Source organism: Globicephala melas, chromosome 6 (genome assembly GCF_963455315.2).
Source record: "Globicephala melas chromosome 6, mGloMel1.2, whole genome shotgun sequence".
NCBI classification, from domain to species: Eukaryota; Metazoa; Chordata; class Mammalia; order Artiodactyla; family Delphinidae; genus Globicephala; species Globicephala melas.
In genome coordinates, this window is record NC_083319.1 from 90,623,971 (window position 1) to 90,648,951 (window position 24,981).

The 24,981-nt window shown below is 47.2% G+C and overlaps 2 protein-coding genes and 1 pseudogene across 27 annotated transcripts in view; all 3 read left to right on the plus strand.

Annotated features, from left to right (window-relative positions):
* The window catches only part of LOC132597505 (uncharacterized), a 50,557-nt gene extending 47,014 nt beyond the window's left edge, over positions 1-3,543 (plus strand). For 13 of the 16 annotated variants that reach the window (XM_070045779.1, XM_070045780.1, XM_070045783.1 and 10 more), the window contains 5 exons: positions 102-234; positions 663-1,215; positions 1,310-1,393; positions 1,819-1,971; positions 2,097-3,352. In XM_070045779.1, coding sequence (XP_069901880.1) covers positions 851-1,215; positions 1,310-1,393; positions 1,819-1,971; positions 2,097-2,139 — 645 coding nt within the window. In that variant the 5' untranslated portion in view covers positions 102-234; positions 663-850 and the 3' untranslated portion in view covers positions 2,140-3,352. The other 3 variants (XM_070045791.1, XM_070045793.1, XR_009564379.2) reach the window with 3 other exon arrangements.
* Positions 3,544-5,888: 2,345 nt separating this feature from the next.
* Positions 5,889-6,709, plus strand: LOC115850775 (serine/arginine-rich splicing factor 3 pseudogene; annotated as a pseudogene).
* A 6,792-nt stretch (positions 6,710-13,501) lies between these two features.
* The window catches only part of LOC138842729 (uncharacterized), a 45,815-nt gene continuing 34,335 nt past the window's right edge, over positions 13,502-24,981 (plus strand). For all 11 annotated transcript variants that reach the window (XR_011377553.1, XM_070045798.1, XM_070045794.1 and 8 more), the window contains exon 1: positions 13,502-13,851. The gene's annotated coding sequence lies outside the window, so the exon portion shown is untranslated. The remainder of the gene's footprint in view (positions 13,852-24,981) is intronic.

Sequence of the window (24,981 nt, forward strand, 5' to 3'; positions counted from 1 at the left end):
CCCCCGGCCCCAGAGCCTTCCCTCTGGTTCTCATCACCGGCTGTCACCAGACTTGCATGCAACGTTCTTTTCTTTTCTCTTGTCGTCTTTACGTCCCTCAGCCACGCAACGCGGTGAAGCCCTGACGCTCGCTGCCGCGTCGATACACCCTGAGAACACGATGCTCAGCGAGAGAAGTCATACACAGAAGGACACACAGGGCGTGACCCCACTGAGGAGAAACGTCCAGAGCAGGTAGATCCACAGAGTCAGCGAGTGGGTTCCTGGTTGTCAGGGGCTGGCGAGGGGACGGAGTGATAGCTAAGGGCGTGAGGGACATTTTCGGGGTGACGGAAATGGTCCAAAGCAGTAGTGACGTCTGTACAGCTCAGTAAACTGTCCCCACACGCCCCGGTGCAGCCTGTGAGAGCATCGCGCTCAAGATGAAGGGCTGACCACAGGAAGACTGAACGAGCAGTGGGTCCTGGGCCCAGACGCTCAGCTGGCGCCCCCCACGTGGGGAAGTCACTGGGACTTGCTGAGCCTCCACGGAGACTGGCAGCAGCCCCCGAGCTCACAGGGCACTGCGCCCCCGGCCCCAGAGCCTTCCCTCTGGTTCTCATCACCGGCTGTCAGCAGACTTGCAGGCAACGTTCCTTTCTTTTCTTTTGTCTTTTTTCAAGGCAACTCTTGAGTGCATGTATTTAACATGCAGGGAACCAGCCCTGACTCCTTGATCTGGGTCTTCCAGCCTCTAGAGCCTCGAGGACATCCATTTCCGTTATTTACGCGCCCAGTGCCTGGGGTCTGATGATGGAAGCTGACACCGAGGGCATCACCACGTGCGGGGTGATGTCAGTGGAAGAATCCCATGGCGAGGGCCTGCCTGAGGACCACGCACGCCCGGGCCCTCCCCGCCCCCTGCCTGCAGCCCTGCGCCTGGGAGCGGAGCTGGTGCATCGCGTGCCCGACGTCGTGGAAGTTGGTCTCCCGCTCATCATGCTGCAGCAGGGAGGGCAGGTTGGGCGTAGGCTTGGTGAAGTTGGCCACCGTGGCCGCGATGGCAATCTGGCAGCTCCCATCGTGCTGTAGGCAGCCCGGCTGCAGGCCGAAGCAGGCCGCGTGCCCGGACTTCCCCACCCTGCGGAGGGACGTGGATGGGGCCCCGCTTCCACAGAGGAGCCCCGGCCCACGGCCGACAGGTTCCCCCACGCACGCACCGAGGATAGAGATCAGGTAGAACTTGCCGATGGATGACCTTGCCCGAGGCCGCGTCCCAGACCGTTTAGAGCCTCACGTCTTCGTGACACATGCTGGTGCCCTCCTCCAGGTCGAAGGTCAGCCCCAGCAGCTCCTGGGAGATGCCCAGCAGCCCGCGTGTGAGCGCCTGCATGGGGAAAGCCTCATTGAGCAGGTACTGGTTCACGTGGTAGCGCGTCTCCTCCCCCTGGTTCATGTAGTAGCGCAGGTCCCAGGCATTGATGGGGCCGTCCAAGTGCAGGCCCCGCCTCTGGCACTCGGCCTTCTTTAGCTCCAGGATCACGGCCGCTCCTGCTCCCCGAGGGGCTTCAGCTTCTGGGCCAGCTCACCTGCGGGCGGAGGGGAGGGGCTCAGCTACGTCCCTGGGGCGGCCCCCCAGCCACCCCCGACCCCGCGCCCCTCGAGGCAGAATGAAGGGTCTGGGAAGGTGACCCCCAAGGGCTGACACAGTGGGGTCTCAGGCAGCACCACGTCCGGTCAAGGTCCGCCTGACCCCGTCCCCACTGGGACTCAGGGGGAGGCGGTGTTACCTAGGACAGTGGCCACCACCTGGCTGGTCTTGTCCATGTTCATCTCCAGCACGGAGTCGGCATGCGTGCGGAACCCCAGCAGGCGGGACTTCGGGGCCTGCAGCCTCACCAGCTCCCTGAGGATCACGCAGTTCTCCTGGAACCCAGAGACGGAAGGCGCTGGGGACCGAGGGCCACGGCCTCCCCGCGGGCCCCGGGCCAGGTCTCTGCAGGCGGGCAGGGCTCCCAGGCCACTGGCGGGCACAGCCAATCCCCCTCCCTCCTCCTCCTGGCCCGGATTTCTAGACACTTTGGTGCTGTCCTAACACGTGGTCTTTATTAACACAGGTCCTTTTGGAACCAGAAACGGCATGAACGTGATGGGCTCTAAGGCCAAGGGCAGGAAGAAATGCGGCCAGTCTTTCCAGGAGCCACCAAGGGGCCTCCCCGGGCTCAACAAGACAAACACGGCTGCCGTGCAGACAGTGGCTCAACCCCACGGCGCCCGAACACCCAGCCCCTGGACGGTGAGACAGCTGTTGCTGCAGGTGGCCCGTGGCTCACTGATGAGGCCCGGCCCCAGGCGTACGCCACCTTCTCTGGGGCCACCTCTCCGGTCTGCAGTGGGGTTCTCCTGGGAGCCCCCAGTCACCACAGGACCAGCGTGGCCTGTCTGTAGCCCAAGAAGGTGGGGACACAAGACTGTCCCCCGTGCCCCCCGCATCACCCGCGAGGCCGAGCGAGCACCAGTGGTGTCTGCGGGGAAGATGAAGGGCTCACGCACAGTCCCCATCTACAGAAGCACAGACTGCAGCCACCTGCGCTATGGAACAAACACAAGTGTCCACGCAGGACCCGATGTCTGACTGTCAAGGCCATGCCCGGGCCACAGTGAGAAGGTGTATCCCCCATGCAAGCCACAGAGAGGGGATGGGGGGGCCATCTGCGATTCTGAGCTCATCGGGCATCACCCCAGAGGGAGAGGGAGAGGGAGAGAGGTAGACAGAAGTACAGAGGGAGAGAAAGAGAGAGGGAGGGAGAGACGTCTCTCCCTTCCCTGGGGGTTCTCTAGTGCAGCCAAGGCTGAAAACCACTGCATTTTGGGAGATGGGTCCTCGTGGAAGAGTTAAATAGTAGCTCATGGCATTATCGACACATACTAAAAAGGCCCCAAATCTTGGGGAGTCAGGGAGGGGAGTGTCGGCTGCCTCGTAAACGGGGAGAGATTGGGCATCAGGGGAGGTGCCTGTGCAGCCTGCGCCCAGGGCCCCGCAGACTTCATCTCCCAGCGGTGGTCCTGGGCTGGAAGTCAGCGGGGAGGTCAGGCTGTCCAAGCATCAACGTTGACTTCAGGGCTGATCTAAAAGGCGCCTGGTGTTTGTTGAAGCAGAGAAAAGAGAAAGCAGTAGGGAAAGGATGGGAGTGGGAGGGGGAGGGAGCCCCCCTCCTCAGCACTTCTACCGCTCTCCCTCTCTCTCTCCCTTTCTCCCTCTCTCCCTCTACCTCGCTGCCTCTCCCTCTCCCTCCATGTCTCCCCCTGCCTCTCTCCCTCCCTCTCTCCCTGTCCCTCTCTCTCTCTCCCTCTTTCCCTCCCCCTCTCCCTCTCCCCCTTTCCCTCTCCCTCTCCCCTTCTCCCTCTCTCCCTTCCTCTCTTCCTGTCCCTGCTTCCCTGTTCCGCACGCTCTGGCTCTACCTCTTTCCCTCTCCCTCTCCCTCCACCTCCTTCCCTCTCTGGAGAGAGAAGGAGGTGGAGGGAGAGGGAGAGAGAGATGGAGAGGGAGGGGGGAGAGGGAGAGAGAGATGGAGAGGGAGGGGGGAGAGGGAGAGAGAGATGGAGAGGGAGGGGGGAGAGGGAGAGAGATGGAGAGGGAGGGGGGAGAGGGAGAGGGGGGAGTGGGAGAGAGTGATGGAGGGAGCGAAAGATGTCTCTCCCTCCCTCCCTCTCTCCCTCCCTCTCTCCCTCTCCCTCCCTCCTTCTCCTCCCTCTCCCTCTCGCTCCAGCTCTCCTTCTCCCTCCGTCTCTCCATCTCCCTCACTCCCTCCCAGAGAGGCAGAGATAAGGCAGAGGGAGAGAGGGAGAGGGAGAGATGGAGGGAGGGAGAGAGGGAGGGAGAGGGAGGGAGAGAGGGAGGGAGAAAGAGGTCTCTTCCTCCCTCCCTCTCCCTCTCTCCTCCTTCTCTCCCTCTCTCCCTCTCTCCCTCTCCCTCTCTCTGTTCTGGTCTCCCTCTCCCTCTCTCCCTCTCTCCCTCTCCCTTGTCTCTGCCTCTCCCTCCATCTCTCCCTCTCTGAGAGGGAGTGAGGGTGAGGGAGAGATGGAGGGAGAGGGAGTGACAGAGGGAGGAAGAGGGAGAGAGGAAGGGAAAGGGCGAGGGAAGGAGAGGGGGAGATGGAGGGAGGGTGAGAGAGGGAGAGTCGGAGGAGAGAGGGAGAGGGAGGGAAGAAGAGACCATTTTCCCTCTCCCGCTCTCCCTCTCTCTCTCTCTCCCCCCCCTCTCTCCCTCTGTCCCTCTCTCTCTTCCTCTCTCCCTCTTCCTCCATCTCTCCCTCTCCCTCTCTCCCTCTCCCTCTCCCTTATCTCTGCCTCTCCCTCCATCTCTCCCTATGTGGGAAGGAGTGAGGGAGATGGAGACATGGAGGGAGAGGGAGAGTTGGTGGAAGAGGGAGAGGGAGGAGAAGGAGAGAGGGAGGGAGAGAGGGAGAGACGTCTTCGCTCCCTCTCTCTATCCCTCTCTCCCTTTCCCCCCTCTCCCTCCCTCTCCCCCCTCCCTCTTGTGCTCTCCCTGTCCCTCTTTCCCTGTCCCTCTCCCTCCACCTCCTTCCGTCTCTGGAGAGGGAAGGAGGTGGAGGGAGAGGGAGAGGGAAAGAGGGAGAGGGAGGGCGGAACAGGGAAACAGGGACAGGGAGAGAGGGAGGGAGAGGGAGAGAAGGAGGACGGAGGGAGAGGGAGGGAGGAAGAGACCTCTTTCCCTCTCCCTCTCCCCCCCTCTCTCTCGCTCTCCTCTCCATATCTCTCTCCCTCTCTTCCTCTCCCTCCCTCTCCCTCCATCTCTCCCTCTCTCTCTCTCCCTCTCCCTTGTCTCTGCCTCTCCATCTCTCCCTCTCTGGGAGGGAGTGAGGGAGATGGAGAGATGGAGGGAGCGGGAGAGTTGGAGGGAGAGGGAGAGGGAGGAGAAGGAGGGAGGGAGAGGGAGAGAGGGATAGAGGGAGGGAGAGAGGGAGGGAGGGAGGGAGGGAGGGAGGGATAGAGGGAGGGAGGGAGGGAGGGAGGGATAGAGGGAGGGAGGGAGAGACGTCTTTCGCTCCCTCCCTCTATCCCTCTCTCCCTCTCCCCCCTCTCTCTCCCTCTCCCCCCATCCTGCTCTCTCTCCCTGTCCCTCCACCTCCTTCCCTCTCCAGAGAGGGAAGGAGGTGGAGGGACAGGGAGAGGGAAAGAGGTAGAGGGAGGGCGTGCGGAACAGGGAAACAGGGACAGGGAAAGAGGAAGGGAGAGAGGGACGGGGGAGGCGGGAAGAGGGAGGGGGGAGGTGGGAGAGAGACGGGGGAGACGGAGGAGGTAGAGGGAGGGGGAGGGGAGAGGGAGAGGGATGTGGGAGAGCGAGGGGGAGATGGAGGTGGAGAGGGAGTTGGGAGAGGGACGGGGAGAGGGATGGGGAGGGGGGAAGGGGGGGAGGGAGAGAGGGAAAGAGAGAGACGCAGAGGAAAGAGGGAGAGGGAAGGGGGGGACAGAGGGAGAGGGAGAGAGGGAGGGGGAGAGGGACGAGAGGAAGCAGGGAGAAAAGAGACAAAGAACACACCATGTACATTTCTGTCAAATGACACCGGGGATCCTTACACAACCAGGAGAAAATAACACAGCGAGGCTCTTTCTCAGCTGGAACTGGAACTGCAGATGGGGCGAAACACCACCAGGGTGGCCACACATGTCCAGCTGCCGCCCCAGCCCCCTGAGTCTGGTCACCAGGGCTCTGAGTGTTTGCTCCAGGGACCTGGGGTTCACCCTGTCACCCTGGAGGTCGGGCCTAGACAGCAGGGCCCCGGGCTGGACACATAGGGGGAAAAGCATCCCCACAGGACAGCTTGTGCGAGCCGATTCAGCTGCGAGATTCTAGAGGCCCGGGATCACCCTGTGGCCCATGAAACCCAGGAGCCAGGAGGGTCTTGCATCGGGATTCCTGTCCGTTGGACTGTAACATTTATGTAAGGAATCTTGGAAACGGTGGTAACAAGAGTGAATTCGAACGAGCTTTAGGATATTATGGACCACTCCGAAGTGTGTGGGTTGCTAAAAACCCTCCCGGCTTCGCTCTTGTTGAAAATGAAGATCCCCGAGATGCAGCGGATGCTGTCTGAGAACTAGACGGGAGAACACTCTGTGGCTGCCGAGTAAGAGTGGACCTGTCCAATGGGGAAAGGAGAAGTCGAGATCGTGGCCGCCTCCTTCTTGGGGTCGTCGCCCTCGAGATGATTATCGGAGGAGGAGTCCTCCCCCTCACCACAGATGTCCAAGACGGAGAAGCTTCTCCCGCAGCCAGAGCAGGTCCCTTTAGTAGATATAGGAGAAGAGAGAGATCACTGTCCCAGGAGAGAAATCGCAAGCCGTCCCGATCTTTCTCTAGGTCTCCTAGCCGATCCAGGTCAAATGAAAGGAAATAGCAGACCACTTTGCAAGAGGAGTGGTGCACAGGAAATAACTTCATTTGACAGGAGTATGTACAGAAAATTCAAGTTTCGTTTGAGACTTCCGAAGCTTGATGCACTTTTTAAATGTTTTAGCTGTTCACATTTGTTTGTCTCTTGGGACAGTGACACATAAAGGTGTCATTCTCTATGGTTTGAAATGGGTCATATGAGGCATGTAATATGAAGAATTGTTTCTTTACAATGTTCTCTTAAGCAAAATTGAATTTGCTTTGAATTTTTGGTCTTGCCTAGACTGAGAATAAAACTCTAACTCCTGCCCACCTAAAGTGTGATGTTTATTATTATGGAAACAACACTGGCAAACATTGAAGAGACTTTCTGTAGCTGGGATATGGTATGCAGCTGTAGTTAAGCAAGCAGTCTTTAAAAGGTGCTGTGAACACAAGCCAGCAGGTACAAGTGAAAGCTGCACCCTTACGCTAGATTAGAGGTTTAAGAATTCCACTAGTCTTCACACTGGACAAGAGGTTGTCCAGTGAGTTTAGAATCTAAGAAGTTTCAAGGAAGTTAGTTTTCCTTTGAGTTAGGTCATAAGTCCCCTCTGTGATTGCCGTACATGAATACATAGCTCTTTGTAATGTTTTTTGGAAGTTGAGATGATCAAGATACCAATGTCTTGCCAGATGAAGAGTATATTGTAGAGCTGAACTTTGAGTTACTGTGCAGTTTTTTTTTTCATGCTGTCATTTGTAATATGTTTTGTGAGACTCCTTGGGATTAAAGTTTTGGTTCCAAAAGGAACAAAGAAAACAAAAAAAGGATCCACCTGCCAATGCAGGGGACACGGGTCCGAGCCCCGGTCCGGGAAGATCCCATGTGCCGCAGATCAACTAAGCCCGTGGGCCACAACTATTGAGCCTGCGCTCTAGATCCTGGGAGCCACAACTACTGAGCCCCCATGCCACAACTACAGAAGCCCGCACAGCTAGAGCCCGTGCTCCGAAACAAAAGAAGCCACTGTAATGAGAAGCACGTGCCCGCAACAAAGAGGAGCCCCTGCTCGCCGCAACTAGAGAAAGCCCGTGTGCAGCAATGAAGACCCAACGCAGCAAAAAAAAAAAAAAAAAAAAAACACGATACCGGCCAGGTGATCAAGGGTAAAATTGTTTGTCACAAGTCCCGTTGATGGGGTGTATCCTTGATGTGTGTATCCTTGATGGTGTGTATCCTTGATGATGTGACCTGAGGAGAATGACATTTTTATCTGTGTCTGGATCTTCTGCCCCAAACCCCGTAATTCCAGCCCAACCATAAGAAAAACATCAGAAAACCAACAGACAAACAAATTGAGGGACAAAATACCTGACCAGTCCTCCTCAAAACTTTCAAGGTATCAAAACCCAGGGACGTCTGAGAAATGTCACAGCCCAGAGGAGACTGGGACAGAAAAAGGATGTTAGGGGAAAGCTAGGGAAATTCTAGTAAAGTGTGGACTTCAGTTAATAATAACGTATCCATCTCGGTTCCTTAGTTGGATAAGCATGTCGTACTAACGTACCAAAGTACTAACGTGTTGGAAATAGGGGTACTGGGTCGGGGGTCCACAGCACTCTGCACACTCTGTACAGATCTTTGCAACTTTTTTGTAACTCTAAGCTATTCTAAAATTAAGCAACTACTAAACAGAGATAAGAATGTTATTTCCCTGATTTGAACATGCCTGAGTTTGTTTTCATGGTCACATTTGTGCTATCTGGATGTGTCTTGGAATCAGTAGCAAAGGAGAGTTGCCAGCCCCTGGGAAGATGTGGCTGGTTTGCAGGTGGCTTGCTCTGGAGCTGAAGACCACGGTGGGAAGTCTGCAGCCTCGGGCTGCACTTAGAACCATGGGAGGGGATGGGCCAGCTTAGTTAGGGATGGAACCTATAAATAAAACTCTTTTTCTTTTCCATTATGGCTTATCACAGGATATTGAATATAGTTCCCTGTGCTAGACAGTAGGACCTTGTAGCTTATCCATCCTATATTTAATAGTTTGCCTCTGCTAACCCCAAACTCCCAATCCAACCCTCCCTCCCTCTTTCTCCCCCTTGGCAACCACAAGTCTGTTCTCTATGTCTGTGAGTCTGTTTTTGTTTCGTAGACAAGTTCATTTGTGTCGTATTTTGGATTTCACATATAAGAGAGATCATATATGTGTCTTTCCCTGCTGACTTACTTCACTTAGTATGATGATCTCTAGGTCCATCCACGACGTTGCTGCAAATAGCATTATTTCATTCTTTTTATGGCTGAATATATTCCATTGTATATATGTACCACATCTTCTTTATCCATTCATCCATCAGTGGACATTTAGGTAGCTTCCACATCTTGCCTATTATAAATAGTGATGCAATGAACATTGGGGTGCATGTATCTTTTCTTTCTTTCTTTCTTTCTTTCTTTCTTTCTTTCTTTCTTTCTTTCTTTCTTTCTTTTCTTTCTTTCTTTTTCTTTCTTTCTCTCTTTCTTTATTTTTTTGTCACACAGTATGTGGGATCTTAGTTCCCTGGCCAGAGATGGAACCCATGCTGCCTGCACCGGAAGCACAGAGTCTTAACCACTAGACCACCAGGGAAATCCCAGGGGTGTATGTATATTTTTGAATTAGAGTTTTCTCCAGATCTATGCCCAGGAGTGGAATTGCGGGACCCTATGGCAGCTGTATCTGTTCTCTGCACGTCTCACATCAACCACCTGCACTCCACTGCTTGCTCTCAACGTCATCTTCGGGGAACACAACCTGCGACAGGGACCTTGACAAGAAGAAATGGCTCAGGGAAAAGCTACCTGCACAGGGAGGAGATAGAGGCCATCGACCCTGGGGTGCGGCGGGGAGAGTGGGCACGGAGATTTGTCATTTCATCCCTGATACTCAGCCCTCCTGGCTGCCCCACTCTAGGTCACCTCGGGATACAGAGGTGACCCGGTTAGAGTCCCAGCCTGTGCAGGAATCTAGGGGCACCAGCGGGTCTGAATAATATTAGTGCAGGCTCTCCCCCATGGCACTGGGGTTATTTGGGGCGGGTCATTCTCTGCTGGGGGCCCCTCCTGGGCACTGTGTGGGGTTCCGCAGCATCCCTGTCCCCACCCATTTGATTCCAGGGGCCCCTTCCCCCCCAGTTGTGACAACCACAGATTTTCCCCAGACATCACCGAAGAACTGGGTGAGGCGGAAGCAGGATGGCCCTGGGTGAGGACAGCTGTGTTGAAGCAACCAGCCTGGCTTAGGGCAGGGTCCGCCCCAGTCCCGTCAGAGCCTGCATTTACAACTGCCCCTTCCCTCTCCCACCTCCCATGCCCTGCAGTGGTCTCCGAGACATCATCCCCGTGTAACAAATCACACCTTCTCAGTTTACTGTCCCCAGCACCTAGAAGAGTGTCTGCTATGTAGTAGATGCTTCCTAAATACTTGCTGAATAAAGGAGTTGAATAAAGGGATGAGTGGATGAATGAATGAAGGTTACCATGGAAGGAGGGGGAAGATTCCCTTTCTGACTCTCGGGGGTTGGGATATCAAGTGAAAGATCCATCCTAAATAGGCTGACCAGTCTTCTGGGGTTCCCCGGAAATGAGGGTTTCCCCACAGTTCCAGCGCTCAAACCTGAGCGGTCCTGGGCAAACTGGGGGCGGGTGTTGGTCACCCTGTGTAAACACAGTAACAATTGCAACTGCAATAGCAATGGCCAAGGACCTCTACGGTCTTATTGACCAGGCCCAGTTCTTTACCTGGCGGGGAAGGGTGGGCCGGGATTGGAATTCCGGTGATCCAGGGTGGGCGGGTGAGGGCACACCCCGAGCTTGTGTAGGGGAGTCCAGGAAGGTTCTGGAGGAAGTGACAGTGACACAGGAGGGAGGGAGGAGTCTAAGGAAGAACATCCCACACGACAACGTGTGCCAATGGCCCTGGGCCCAAGGTCACACCTGACCAGGGCTTGCTTTTTTTCTTTTTTTCTAATTTACATTTTCCCACATGGATATGCAATTGTCCTAATGCCATTTATTGAAAACTCCTTAATTTCCCCACTTTCTGTCCTATCAAGTGTTCATCTATCTGTTTCTGGACCTTTATTCTCTACCATAGAGCTATACGTCCCATCCTTGCACCGCTAGGGCTGTTTGATCACTATAACTTTATTTTTTATTCATTTATTTCTTTGGCCGTGCCGGGCGGCATGTGGGATCTTATTTCCCTGACCAGGGATCGAACCCGCACCCCTTGCAGTGGAAGCTCAGAGTCTTAATCGCTGGACCTCCAGGGAAGTCCCCAGGGCTTGCTTTGACATCCATCGAATGGTGGCGGGTGGGCACGGGGAGCAGCTGTCTGTGAGCCATCCTGTGTAGAAATGCAGGGTGGAGGGCAGGACAGCTGGAGCGGGAGGGATGGCGGGCGGGCGAGAGACAGACAGAGAGTTTCCGGAGACACTAGCTCTGGCCGTGTCCTAGGGCATGAAAGCTGAAAATAGCTCCTAGTGCCGGGAGCCTTGGAGCCGGAGCCTGGGAGCCAGGGTGACTGGCTCTCCTCCCTGGTGTGTGTGTTGGGGGGGAGGGGGGTGGGCTCCGGACTTCTCAGGCTGGGAATGGGGTGCACGGAGCAGGGACGGAGCAGGGACCCTTCTCTCTGGGACCTCGCGGGCCATCCTTAGCTCACAAAGCTGAGCCACTCCTGGCCCTACGAGTGGGGGGCTTTTCCTCCCTGTCCCCTGGATCACACCCCCTCACACACAACTTCCCCTTGTGTGCTCCCAGCAACCAAGATAATCTGTTTTTAAAAGATTTGGGGGAGGGGGGTAAACATACAAACAAGAGCAGAATGGATACTTTTTCAGAATGGGAATGGTTCTGTGTAACCCCATCCCCAAGGTAACCAGAGTCCTGACCTCTAACACCCTTGACGAGTCAGCCTTGGTCTAGGCTTGCAGAGCCACGGAAGCCTCCTCATCCCCTCCTTCAGACCCCGTCTCTCCCTCGGCATCTTTGTGAGAGGCACCCGGGGAAGTGGGACTGCTAGGCTGTACTGCTGCTAGAACTCCACCTGGGCTCCACCAGGCTCCAGCCCCCCACCCTGTGCACCTCTCTGACCCTGAGGCACCTCAACTGGTAGGAGCGGCATCACCTTCCCTCCCGGGACTTGTGACACTTAAGGGAGACACAGAAAGGACAAGCGTTTGGCTCCCTGGCTGGCAAAGAGCAGGTGCTCAATTGTCATAAGTGTCCGTATCAGTGAGGGTTCTCCAGACAAACGGAATCCATAGGGTGTGTGTGTATATACACACACACGTACATATGTACACGCATACAAAAATATACAGCTGTGTATATATGCAGTACGCATACAGACATATACACATATAGTATATGCAATACGCAAATACATATGTACACACATATATATATAATGCATAGTTTGTATATATACAGTATGTCTACACACATATACGCATAATATATACAATAGACACATACATATACACTATACATACACACATATGAAATGCATAGTTTGTGTATATATACAGTATGTACACATACGTATAAGATATGCAATATACACACCTAGGTACGTCTATATCCTACATATATACACACATACAAAGATATTTAGGTGTGTATATATACAGTATACATACATACACATATAATATATGCAATACATACACGTACATACATATATACACATATACACCTACATATAGAAGCATGTAGAATAAAAATATATATGTACTGCATCTATAAATTCGTCGTATATATACATACACATATCATATATAGGATACATACACATACATATATACCATGCATACACACACACCTATATGTAAATATGTGCATGTACATACACATATAAGTACACACGCAAGTGTGTATATATATAGTACATACATATACACATATAATACCTATACACATACAGGTATACAACATATATACACACCTATATATCAATATACACTGTATACATACATACATACAGTGTACATATACTGTACACATACACACCCATATATCAATACATGGGTGTGTGTATATATACAGCATGTTCACCTTCATAATATGTATACTGTATATATACACATACATACATGTATACAATATATACACACAAATATATAGGCTTGTATGTATACTGTATATAGTACTTACACATAGACTACAAACGCATGCACATATAAACATATGTGTATACATATATATATAATATCTATACACACATATACAAATTAATAGGCTTGTATATATTCAATATTTTTACATATATAGTTTCGTTTTAAGGAGTTGACTCTTGTGACCGTGAGGCAGGCAAGTCAGGGCAGGACTCTGGGCTGGAGACACAGGGAAGAGCTGATGTGCCAAGTCCATTGGAGGAACACTTCCCTCTTTCTAGGGCACCTCATTTTTCTCTCCAGTCCTTCAACTGATGGACGAGGCCCACCCACGCCGCGGCATTGACAATCTCCTTTACGCAAAGTGGACCAATTTCAGTGTTAATCTCTTCTGAAGAATACCTTCCTGGCCACATCTGGAATAATGTTTGTGGTTGCCGGGGCCCCACGCAGTGCGCACATGAGATTAACCATCCCCGTGGCGATGATGACACTTTATTTTCTCCCTTGACCATTGTCACTACTATTCCAATTAAAATGGCAGTGCTATGAGGGCAGGGCATTTCCTTTTTTGCCAGTACTGGGCGTCCGCGGTCTGGTGCCTAGCATAGGCTAAATACACGGCATTTTTGTGAACAGAAGCCAGGATTCCAGCTGTCATATTTAATAGGAATTATAGTCTTATTACTGTGTGTGTGTGTGGGGTGTGTGTGTGTGTGTGTGTGTGTGTGTGTGTGTGTCTGTGTGTGTGTCTGTGTGTGTGTGTGTGTGTTACGGTATGTCGAGGTCAGGAGTCGAACCCGCCGCCACTGGCCCTGAGAGGTTTGGCCGGATCCCAACTTCGGGCCGGTGGGTGTGGCCAGGGGCAGCCGATGACGTGCGTGCGTGCGTGGGAGCGTGCGTGCGTGGGATTGTGCGTGCGTGGGAGCGTGCGTGCGTGGGAGCGTGCGAGTCCAGGAGGCGGTCGCGCGCGCCGGGAGTGTTTCAGTGCGGCCCCCGGCTCACTGTGCTCGCCTCACGCCGGCCCAAGTTCGCAGCAGCGCTGCGGGCCCCGGGCCTGTGACCACAAAGAGGGAGCCGGGGCCCGGACGGGAGCGCGGCGGCGGCAGCTGAGGCCCAGGCCAGGCCCCGTCCCTTCAGCCGCCCGCCTGCCCGTCTGCCCCGCCCCCGCCGGCGGCGCCGCGGCCCTCCCCCAAGCGCCAGACTAGCGCGGTGCGGGGACCGCGCGCGAAGACATGGGGGAGAAGCTGGAGCTGAGGCTGGAGTCGCTCTTGAGGACCGAGCCCGCCGTCTACCCGTGGCCGCTGCCGGTCTACGTAAGTGCCGCCCGTCCCCTCCTCCCGGACCCGCGCCCCTCTTCCCCCACGGCGCGCGCTGAGCCCACCGAGAAACGGAGCGACTCGAGCCGAGTCGCCAGACCCTCTTTGGAGCCCCCCTTCCCGCCCCGCCGTGGTTCTCCGCGGCAGTTTCCAGCCCCCGCGCGCAGAGTGGGCAGAGGGGAGCCGGCGCCGGCCGGGGGCGTCGACTCGGCCGCGGGGACCCCGCGCTTCTGCAGGGCGCCCAAGCCGGTCTGCGGTTGGCTCTGCAGGGCTGGGGACCCCGGTCCCCCCGGGCCTGGACTGCCGGCGGGCTTGCCCTTCTGTACTTTAGGATCTGACATGTAGGGTTTCTTTTTCCTGGTAGTTTATTCTTAGCGCTGTCAACGTGCTTAGTTTTTTTTTTTTTTTTTTTTCAGGGCACCCTTTCCTCCCTCTCTCCAGTTTTTTTGTGTTTCTGTTTTGTTTTGTTTTAGTTAGGCATTTTGTCCCTCTGATCTTGAGTGGGTGGGCTGGCAGGACACTTGGAGAGGAGGCGTTCTGTCCCCTGACCTTGAGTGGCCTTTGGAAAATGACAGGCCAGACGGAAATTTACCTTAATTGATATATAATATTGTATCTGTCCAAGGTGTACAATGTGATGATTGGTATATATATAGTGTGTGAAATGATTACCACAATAAGTTTAGTTAACCTTAATTCACATAATTACAAATGTTATCTTTGTGATGAGAACTTTCAAGATGTACTCTCTTAGCAACTTTCAAACATAAAATACGGTATTGTTAACTGTAGCGACCGAGCTGTACATTACATCACCATTACTCCCTTGTCTTATAACTAGAAGTTTCTACCTTTTGATCGTCTTCCCTCATTTTCCTCACCTCCAACCGCCAGCTCTGGCAACCGTCATTCCATTCTATCATGAGTTCAGTATTTTAGATTTCACATATGAGATCATAAAGTATTTATCTTTCTCTGTCTGACATTTCATTTAGCATAATGCCCCCCAAATCCACCCATGTGGTCACAAATAGGCAGGTTTCCTTCTTTATCACGGCTGAATAATAGTAGGTTGTATGCATCCCATTTTCTTCATCCATTCATCCACAAAAAAACACTGAGGTTGTTTCCATGTCTTGGCTCCTGTATTGGGTTGGCCAGAAAGTTCATACAGTTAATGAATACACTGTTCAATAAAACTTGGTGAAAATGAGTCTTTCATTTTTACTTAAAATAAATCTTTGACAAAGCCAGCTAGGCATCCCTTTGCGTAATGGCTTATATCACATTGAAATATTTTAAACATGTGAACAGTAATAGCTGAAATGACAAATGTTACTAATATTGACACAATTTATCAAGGAGAATATGTTAGAATATGTTAAAATGCAGATGGACAGTGAAAGAACAAATATAACTTTTAACTAAATATTGTCTTGATATTTAGACCATTGGTTAAAATCATGATAACAGGTTTCATCCATTTCAAGAAAGCAGAATATTTTCAGATCACTTAACATTTACTAGGTATGTTCTCAGTCTGGAAGGATATATTTCACTGACATGTGTCATTTAATTTAACCACATCCCTCTGTAATAGATAGTGTTATCCCTATTTGCAGATAGGAAACAGGCTCAGAAAGATTAAGAATGTTACCTAATTCTAGTAAGCAGCCAAACCTAAACTGATCTAATTCCAGGGCAAAGCTCTTTCTGACACATCAGTGTGGGTCTTTATCTCTTTGAGAATTGTTGAACATTAAAAGCCTTCTTCCAGTTAAATGCATAAAGAAACAACATGAGCAATGACATAACAATACAAGTCTCACGAAATAATTGGTGTGTTTGGCCTTGCTTTTGTTGATTGATCTTTTGCAAAATTGCTTTTCTCTGAGATATTTAAAGTGGACTTTAACTATTTTCTTGGAAGACTTTCCTAAATTATACCTATCAGAAAGCTGCTTTGCTTTAAGGCTGAAGAAAAATGAAAGCTTACTTAACTACACTTAGGTGCCAGGGTCATACTATGAGCTCTACACCTGCCAGGATTCACGCTAAGATAGATAGGGTGGCTCAGCAAACTGTCCATAGTCCTGTGATTCCTTTCTGATATTCTGAAGTAGAAATAATTTAATAACTGTTCACAAAAGAGAGAAACACTGTTTCTTGGTCCTCAATATCATGCTGCTGTAGGCTAATTCTTTCTCTCTTCTGTCGCCCCTTAGTATAGAGAGTGTGTTTTGGGGACCCTCCTTCACGATCTTCTGCATTCCAAGAGCATCTTACATAAATCCAGGACTTCTCAAGCAGCCAGTTTTGCCAGATGGTCTTAGGGTTGGTTGTACCCCTATATGTATAATCCTGAACTTCTCAAGTAAGGTCCTTAGAGAGCATAATGGCTAAGAGAATTGGTGCTGATACCAGACCTGAGTCCAAATACTGCCTATGCCCCTAACTAGCTGTGTAACCTTGGAGAAGTAACTTAAGCCCCTTAAAGGGATTAGATTTCTCACCCGGAAAATGGTATAATAAATGCATCTACCTCATATGGTTAGTGTGTAAATTAATGTAACTTGAGATGGTGCATGTTAAGCATTAGCACAGTGCCTGTCTCTTGTTAGTAGTACCTGCTTTTATTATTAATTATTCTCTTTATATTCCCAGTTCCAGCTAGGTGCCTAACATATAATAGTTGTTCAGCACATATTTACTGGATTGAACCAGCTCTGAAATTTAAGCATTGGGTCAACAGCAAAGTAGTCACCCCACCATCATTTCTCCCAGAGAAAGGGAGAATAGATGGAAGCCAGCCATCATACTTTCTTTTCTTATTCTAAACTTCCCATCCAGCCCCAGCAATAAAATAATCTTCCTGAACCCCAACAATTTCAAGAATTTTTCAAATCACACTATTTGAAAATAGTTGGGTTGCCCAGATCTAATATGTCCCAGGACCCCAAGGTCACCAAGCTTATATTAATGAAGTCTAGTTAAGATAAATGATTACAGTTAGTAAACCAACTGCTTATGAGCTCATTGGGCTTTTTAAAATTTACTATCTGCGCTTCATAGAGACACAAGTATTTTGCTTTTGTAGGACGCTCAACAGTCAAAGTAGTCTTTTAAAAAGCACAAATCAGACGCTATTATTGCACTGCTTCTAACCTCTAAAGGCTATCTATTGTAAAGAGATTAAATTTTCAACTACTTAGCCAGGCTCACAGAGACCATGTGCTCTGGTCACTTACTACATCTTTCCCTGACCTTCATGGGGTTCGAGGCACAGTTGTCTTTTTCAGTCCCTCAGATGCAACAAGCTCTACTTCTTGCTCTCCCAGCTTTAGATTGGCTAATCCATGTACCCAGACCAATTTCCCTCTTATCGTTAAGGTCTCGGTTCAAACGCCACCACTGCTATCTTGACCAAAGAGACCTGCCTCCTCAGTGCCTCTCCATCCCTTTGTCCAGTCGTATTTCTGTCACCGTACAACATTTATTTACATGTTTACTCTGTCTTCCTCCACCACTGGACATTTGCTTAAGAGCAGGGACTTTGTAACTTTTTGCTCACCACTGAATCTTCCAAGGCTTGCAGCACACACTGGCACATAGGTGTGTAGGAAATGTGTGTCTAATAAAGAATAAATACGTGAATTAAAAAAAACTGTGAAACACTAACACAAGAATATTCTTCTTTCAAAAGAATAATGAAAAATAATTTCATTCAATAAGAGTCATTCTTAGTTACTGATACGTGACTTAGTAGATCCCATTCAATTTAAAATGTTCCCTTTTTTTCTGATACTTTCACAAGTCATTGATTAAATGTTGCTCACTTTTAAGGCCAATCTGTGAGACATTATTTAACTTGTCTACTCTAAAGTTCCAGCGTTAACTCAGGCGGGGCTTCACCAAGTACTGACCATGTGACCTTGGCCTCTCATTGCCTCAGTTTTCTCATTTGTAACATGGGTATAATAATCGGCTTATTTCATACGCCTATGAGGAGGAGAACTTTACATATATGTGTGTGTGTGTGTGTGTGTGTGTGTCTATATATATGTATTTAAACAGTGTCTTAGAATAGTGTCTGGCACATGATAAGCATTATAGAAGTATTGACTGCTGCTACTAGTACTGTTATTATGAGAACTAACTGTTGAGAATAATCCTTCATATAGTGGTTTATTCCACTGAAGATAAAGGAAACTCATAGAATATTAGAAATCAGATTAAACACAGAAAGCCAGTAAAATATACCAGGACAGAAGATGATGAGAGTGTGAAAGCATAGAGGAAAAAACATGGTTTTTGTATTTCTTTTTCTTTTTTAAAGAAGGAAAGAGCCTAGAAATAGGACAAAAACTATTCATTGGCTATACTGACATGGAGACCCCTGGTGACCTTCATAAGTAAAATTTCAGGACAGTGGGCAGAGAGATTACGGTGAGAGAAGTCAGGTGGATGTAAATTATAGAGTAAGTGGGACGTGAGGAAATGGAAACAATATATGATGATAACAATTTTGAAAAGTTCAGACATGAATTGGCTAAAGAAGATATGCAGGGATTAGAGGAGGAGGGAGGCTTTCGTGTTACACGTACAGTTTTCAACATTTTAAGTTGGAGTTACTAGTCTAGAATGAGGTTGAATTTTGGCAAGAATCATGCATAAGGAGTAGAATGGGTTGTAGAAGATGCAGTGCTGTGAAGTACTTGAGAAGATGAGAGAAAATGAAATGCTGTCTGTAGTGCACGTGGCCTTTGAACTTGAACTCCTGTAGTGAAAGGGAATACAAAGATCAATGCAAATGCTAATGAATTAACGGATTTGGCAGTGGACTATTTACTGACTTCTGTGTTCCTAATGAGTTAGGAAGCGCCTCACCAGCTCAGAGTGAAGGAAGTAGAGAGGATGGAGGAAAATTTGAGGAGGGTAGGGAAAGCTTCTAAGAAAATAGTCCTTAAGGAGAATTAGAAAGAACTTACTGTAAGTCAGAGCAATATTTCCAGTCTCGAAAATCCATTTGGAGTTGGTGATTATCAATTTATTGGAATACCAATTTGCCCTGCCACATGAGTTTTCTCCGGCTACCTGGATATAAGTTACACAGAGGCAGAAAAGAATGAGAGATAACAATCGAGGGAAAATACAATTAGTATTTTTGTTTACCGTTTTCCACTTCCCCGCTCCAACTCTGGGGAGCCTTCATGGACATGGCTGCCCTCCCAGCCTCCAGCAGCACTCTGTTATCAAAGAATTCAAAGAAATGGAACATAGGTTTCCAACTTATTAATTTAGCAAAATCAAAAATTGTGTATAATGTTTTCTGTTGGCAGAGATTTTTGCAATATAATTTGGTTCCGTCTTTTGACAAGTAATTTGGCAATGTCTAGCAAGATAAAAATGTTAATAGCTTTTTACACGTTAACTCTAATTCTGGAAGCTTATGCCGATAAATAATTTATAATCCAGAAAATTATTATATAAAGATGCTCATTGTCATGTCATTTGTAATAACAAAAAATTGGAAACACCTTTAATTGTTAACAATAGGAAAACAGTTTAGGAAATTATATCCACTTAGTAGAAAGTGACACAGTTACTATATTATAATTACACGATGATGGAGCAAAATAAAATAATGCTTACTAAAGAAAGAATGAAGAAAGCTGACCTAAAATTGTGTCTTCCTTGTGACAGTAATTATGTAAACATATCAATATTTATTAAAACTTAAAACCAAAATAAAGTTTTAAAAGCTCTGTACCAGTAATGGGGATTTTATGTTTGTTTCAAAATATTTTTTAACATAACTCATAATTTTGTTTTGTCTACTCCTTTTCTTAAGAATTTCTGACTCTTACCTCATTTTTCATTTCATAGTTTCAAATAAAGTCAGCAATTTTATCATCAGAGAAGATTAGACTTATTTGACAGTTCATAATTCCAAGTTATTTGGTATAAAAAGACCATATACACTTGTAGGTGCTTTCAAAATAAAATTTCGAGAATTTTTTTTTTTTTGCTTAGTCTTTCCTGGTATGGAGATGAAGCAAACTACCTAAAATTGCTAGCCGTTCTTTTTTCATTTTTCTCATTTTATTGATTTATCTTGCCCTTCACAGAAATGATAACAAATGAGTCTGCAGTTGCATCTGCCAATTTCTTAAATCCTCTATTATCCACATTATGAAATCATACTAGTATGAATGCTTCCAGTATTTTCAGAGCTCTTTAGTTAGTATACTTTAGCATTCTGTATGAAGTATCTTATGTAAGTGTAAAATTTAGACTCAACTTCTGGAAGCTTTGATTTCTTAGTTCAAAAGTGAGAGATCCTTAGTTCAGCCATATGATTAACAATTACTTGTATAGTAAGAAGCTCCTAATTTATTGTTTTATGGATACCTGGCAGTTTTCTTGCCATTTCTCAGAAGTTCTCTATTAAACACATTCTCTCTCTGTCTCTCTCTGTCTCTCTCTGTCTCTCTGTCTCTGTCTCTCTCTCTCTCTCTGTCTCTGACACACACACACACACACACACACACACACACACACACACACACACACACGGTGATTAAAAGCACAGATATGGCATTATGAAATCTAAGATTCAATTTCCAGTTCTGTAGTTTCTGGGCCACTTCACTTCAGTCAAGTAACCTAATGTCTCTGAACCTTGTTGTTTTCATCTGTAAAATAGAAATTACAATTATATCAGACAATCCTCAAAACATCCGTAATGATTTTAGAGTTTCAGAGTCAGGTAAAAGCAGGCACTCAGTAAATGGCTAGTGCTTTTATTACTTTATTATTATTTAGGTCTTGGTTTTCCTTGAGTCTGTGAGTCCCCATGATGAAATATGATTTCCAGTAGATTGAGTAACACCTGTTTTCACCAAAAATTTTAACTGAGTTCATTACTTTCTGTGCAACCCAGATTAGTTTTCTGCCTCTTTTTCTGTGCCGTATGTAGGTGTTCAGTAGATTTATTTAATAAATGTATGAATGCTTGAACGCGTAGATGAATTTTTAAATGCTTCTTTTTGAGAAGGTAGAACAAATGTGACACAGTAGAACACATAAGAAAATAATCCATGGAAAAAATGGCAAAGTCATGTATGTGCCCAGGGCCAGCCTAAGAAGAATTGCTTGTTTTTTTTTTTTTTTAGGAAAAATGTGTTGAATAGCTTATTTTAATTATTTTTAGAAGTTAAGTACAGGGACTTCCCTGGCGGTCCAGTGGTTAAGACTTCGCGTTCCAATGCAGGGGGTGTGGGTTCAATCCCTAGTCGGGGAGCTATGGTCCCACATGCCTCGCAGCTAAAAAACCAGAACATAAAACAGAAGCAGTATTGTAACAAATTCAATAAAGACTTTAAAAAGTGGTCCACATCAAAAAAAAAAAAAGTTAAGTACAAAAATTTGCTGATGATTTACATATTTAGGACCAATAAAATAATGTGAGATTAGCTGTACTAAAACAAAATGTTGAGCTACATTCACATTAAGTGACATTATATAGTCTAAATTTATGGAAAACTTCTGAGATGGTGAGTGACCTTTGAGCAGAAAAAGACGGAGAAATGGCCTTTTCTGCATTCTATTGTGCCTCTAAGTAAAATGCTTGGTAATCTAGCTACAAAACTCTCTGTCATTTGGCTTTAGGCACCTACTGTGATTTACCTTGTGAAGATCAGATTTTGCCATGGAGAGGATTTGTAAAAGTATCACACGTTCCAGTACCGTTGGCAACCACAGCTACCAAAAACTCCCATTTAAATTGATGAACCTAATATCAGATGATAGTATCATTTCCTTGTGGGTGTTCTGGGGAAAGGTGGGTAGGAAATATATACAAGTGAATACTTTATTGACTGAAATAACAATTCATCATTTTGAAAACATAAAATACATTAAAGTTGTTATAGCATCATCCATTAATATTTCACTGTAGTTTAGACATGGCCTACAATCAATGTTTTCTGCCCTTTGAAACAGAACCATGCTTGTGGTATGCATTAATCATATAAAAGATGAAACACTGAAAAGAAATTCAGCCTTTAAAGACAATTTGCTTTGATTTATTCAGTGGGTTCTCCTAAAAAGTTAATACCAAGAATTATTGCTTGTTAAATTGGAGTTACAAATTCTTTCAGAGTTACTTAGTATTTTCTTTAATATCAGTATCAAGGAAGGCAAAGCAAATTTGCATATTTATTAGGAAATACAGGCACATAATCATAAAACAAGAAAACACAACGTTTTTATAGACTTTATTTTTTAGAAGTGTTTTAATTTTACAGAAAAATTGAGAAGATAGTATAAAGTGTTTCCATATACACTATACCCATTTCCCTCTATGATGATCAACTTATATTAGTATGTTCCATTGTTACAATCAGTGAACAAATATTGATACATTATTGTTTACTGTAGTCCATACATTAGTCCAGTTCCTTAGTTTTTACCTAATGTCCTTTTTCTATTCCAGGATTTCATCCAAAACATCACATTACATTTAGTTGCCATGTTTCCTTAGGCTCCTCTTGGGTTTGATAGCTTCTCAGATTTTCCTTGCATGACCTTGGCAATTTTGAGTAGTTAGGTTTGCGTAGGATGCCCACTACTAGAATTTGTTTGATGCATTTTTCATGATAATATTGGGATTATGTGTTTTGGGGAGGAAGACCACAAGAGTAGAAGGGTTATTTTGTCAGATCACATCAAGTGTACAAAGTATCAATATGCATTATGAATGCTGAGGTCGACCTTGATCACCAGGCTGAGGTAGTGTTTTTCAGGTTTCTCCATTGTAAAATTACTGTTTTCCCTTCTCCATATTGTACTTTTTGGAAGGAAGTCAATATGCTCAGCCCACAACTAAGGAATGGAGAGTTATGCTTAAGATGGAGTACTACATAAACTATTTGGAATTCTTTTGCACTGGAGATTTATCTATTCTCCCGCATTTATTTACGTATCCAATCATTTATTTATATCAGAAGAACTCATGGATTTTTATTTTATACTTTGGGTTATAATCTAATTCTACGTTAGTTACTTTGTTCCTCAAATTGCTCTAGTCCTGACCCTTGTGAACTCTTTTCAGTTCAGTGGCTCGTGTGCCACTCTGAGGTATCCCCATCCTATATATTTTTTTGGAACTTCCTTACTTTCTGACACTATAAGATGGTCTTGTATATAAACCTTGTATATTTACTGCCCCAGTCCTAGAATCAGCTACTTCTTCAAGGATAACCAGGTCTTTTTAGTGGAGCACAGTATTAGACAGCAGGATCTGGGTGTGGGGTGTGCTGATTGCTGCCCGGATGTCATTGTTTCTAGATCTTCTCAGCTGACAGAGCAAAGAGGTAACATGTGTGTACATTACCCATGTATATGCACACATCTATAAGTATCTCTCTACATAACCATGTGTATTAAGGTAATATGAAGCAATATTAAGCTAAACATGAATGTATATTGATGTTTCCAACTTTAATCTGTTACCACATAGACCATCTTAGCCTCATCTCTTGCTTATCTTTAAATTTCAACTCCAGCAAAACACTTGACTTTTAGAAGTATGGAAATCAAATTGTAGCTACTTTGGGAAGCCACATCATCTAGCAGAATAATTCTGAAAGGGCAAGGTGTATATCATCAAATTTTAATTTACAGTCAGCAGCACTTTGTAACATCCATAGGCCTCCAGACCTCTGCTTCCAAGAAGATGAAGTAGCCCATTTCTCCCAGGTTCTTCCACTTAAAACTAAAACCCTGAACATAACAACAGACAAACATAGGAAGACACTGAAAGGTGGAAATGAGAAGGCAGACTTAACTAGGGACTTTGGGACTTGAGGAATAACATGGTGATGAGTCCCCTGTGTTTCCTGTTGCTTCCCATACATCCTGGAGAGGGTATACAGGAACCCCCAATCAATAACCACCAACAGAACAACAGACGAAAAAGCTTCAAAAAAGAAAACACAAAACCCCCGTTCCCCCTAGCCAAGGTGTGAGGAAAGGGGTTGCCAAAGAGAGAAAAGCATTTGGGCAATAATATACACACTACTCGAGCCAAGTGCCAGTGGAATATTGCACCCGTCCCCTATGTCCTGTGGTTTCAGTTGGGCCAAGCTAGGATTTGATCTTCCACACCACCCCACTCCTGCCCTCCAGAAGAGGCAGCGCTCTGATTCGCCACCAGGGCTGTTTCAGTATGGTGCAGTGGTGAGCTGAGCCTCCACCCCTTTGCATTAGCAAAGAGACTTTCAAAGGTGGTGCCTGACAGGCTAGTTAACACTGGGCTGCCCTCACACAGTCGTGGGGTCCAATGGTGGGACCTAGCCTCCGTCTCTCCCTGACATCAATAAGAATAGGATGTTACAGGTTGGAGGGAGTAGGCACCCCACTAACCCCCAACACATGGTGCCAGTGAGACCCAATGGGGTGCTGAATACTCATAACCATCCTGAGGCAGTAAGACAGAATGAGATGGCACAAGCAGGGCTAGTTGGCAGTTCTCTTCCTCTTACCCTGGTGTCAGTGGGGCCAGCAGGTAGCTGACCCTCTACCCACACCCGGCATCAACAAGAAGGAATGAAGTGGGAGGAAGGACAGCAAACACTTCACTTCTCCCCTCCCCTGGTGTCAAGAAATCTACTGGGGAGATGAACTTCCACTCCTACTAAAAGGCAACACAATGATATTAATGTTCCCACTTTTGGGGGGAAGGTGTCAGGAGGGCCAATAGGATAGCTGAACTTCTACTTGATCTGTCTGCAGTGAGAGAATGTAAGTGCCCACTTTTGCTGGGGTATTGACAGTAGGGCCCAATGGAAATCTGTACGTAACCCCCCAGTCCTCATACTACACCTCCAATAGGATGACTTCCTTCTAAAAAGTAATAATAAAATTAAGTGGGATACAGAGTCATGTAATAACTCACAATGTTTGGACTCCAATTGAAAAATACTCATGGCACCAAGAGCCAGGAAATCACAGAATAAATGAGAAAAGACAATAAACCTACACCAGCACTGAGATAAAACATCTATTGAAATTATCAGACAGGGATTTTAAATAAGCTGTCACATAAATGCTTCAGTTAGCAAT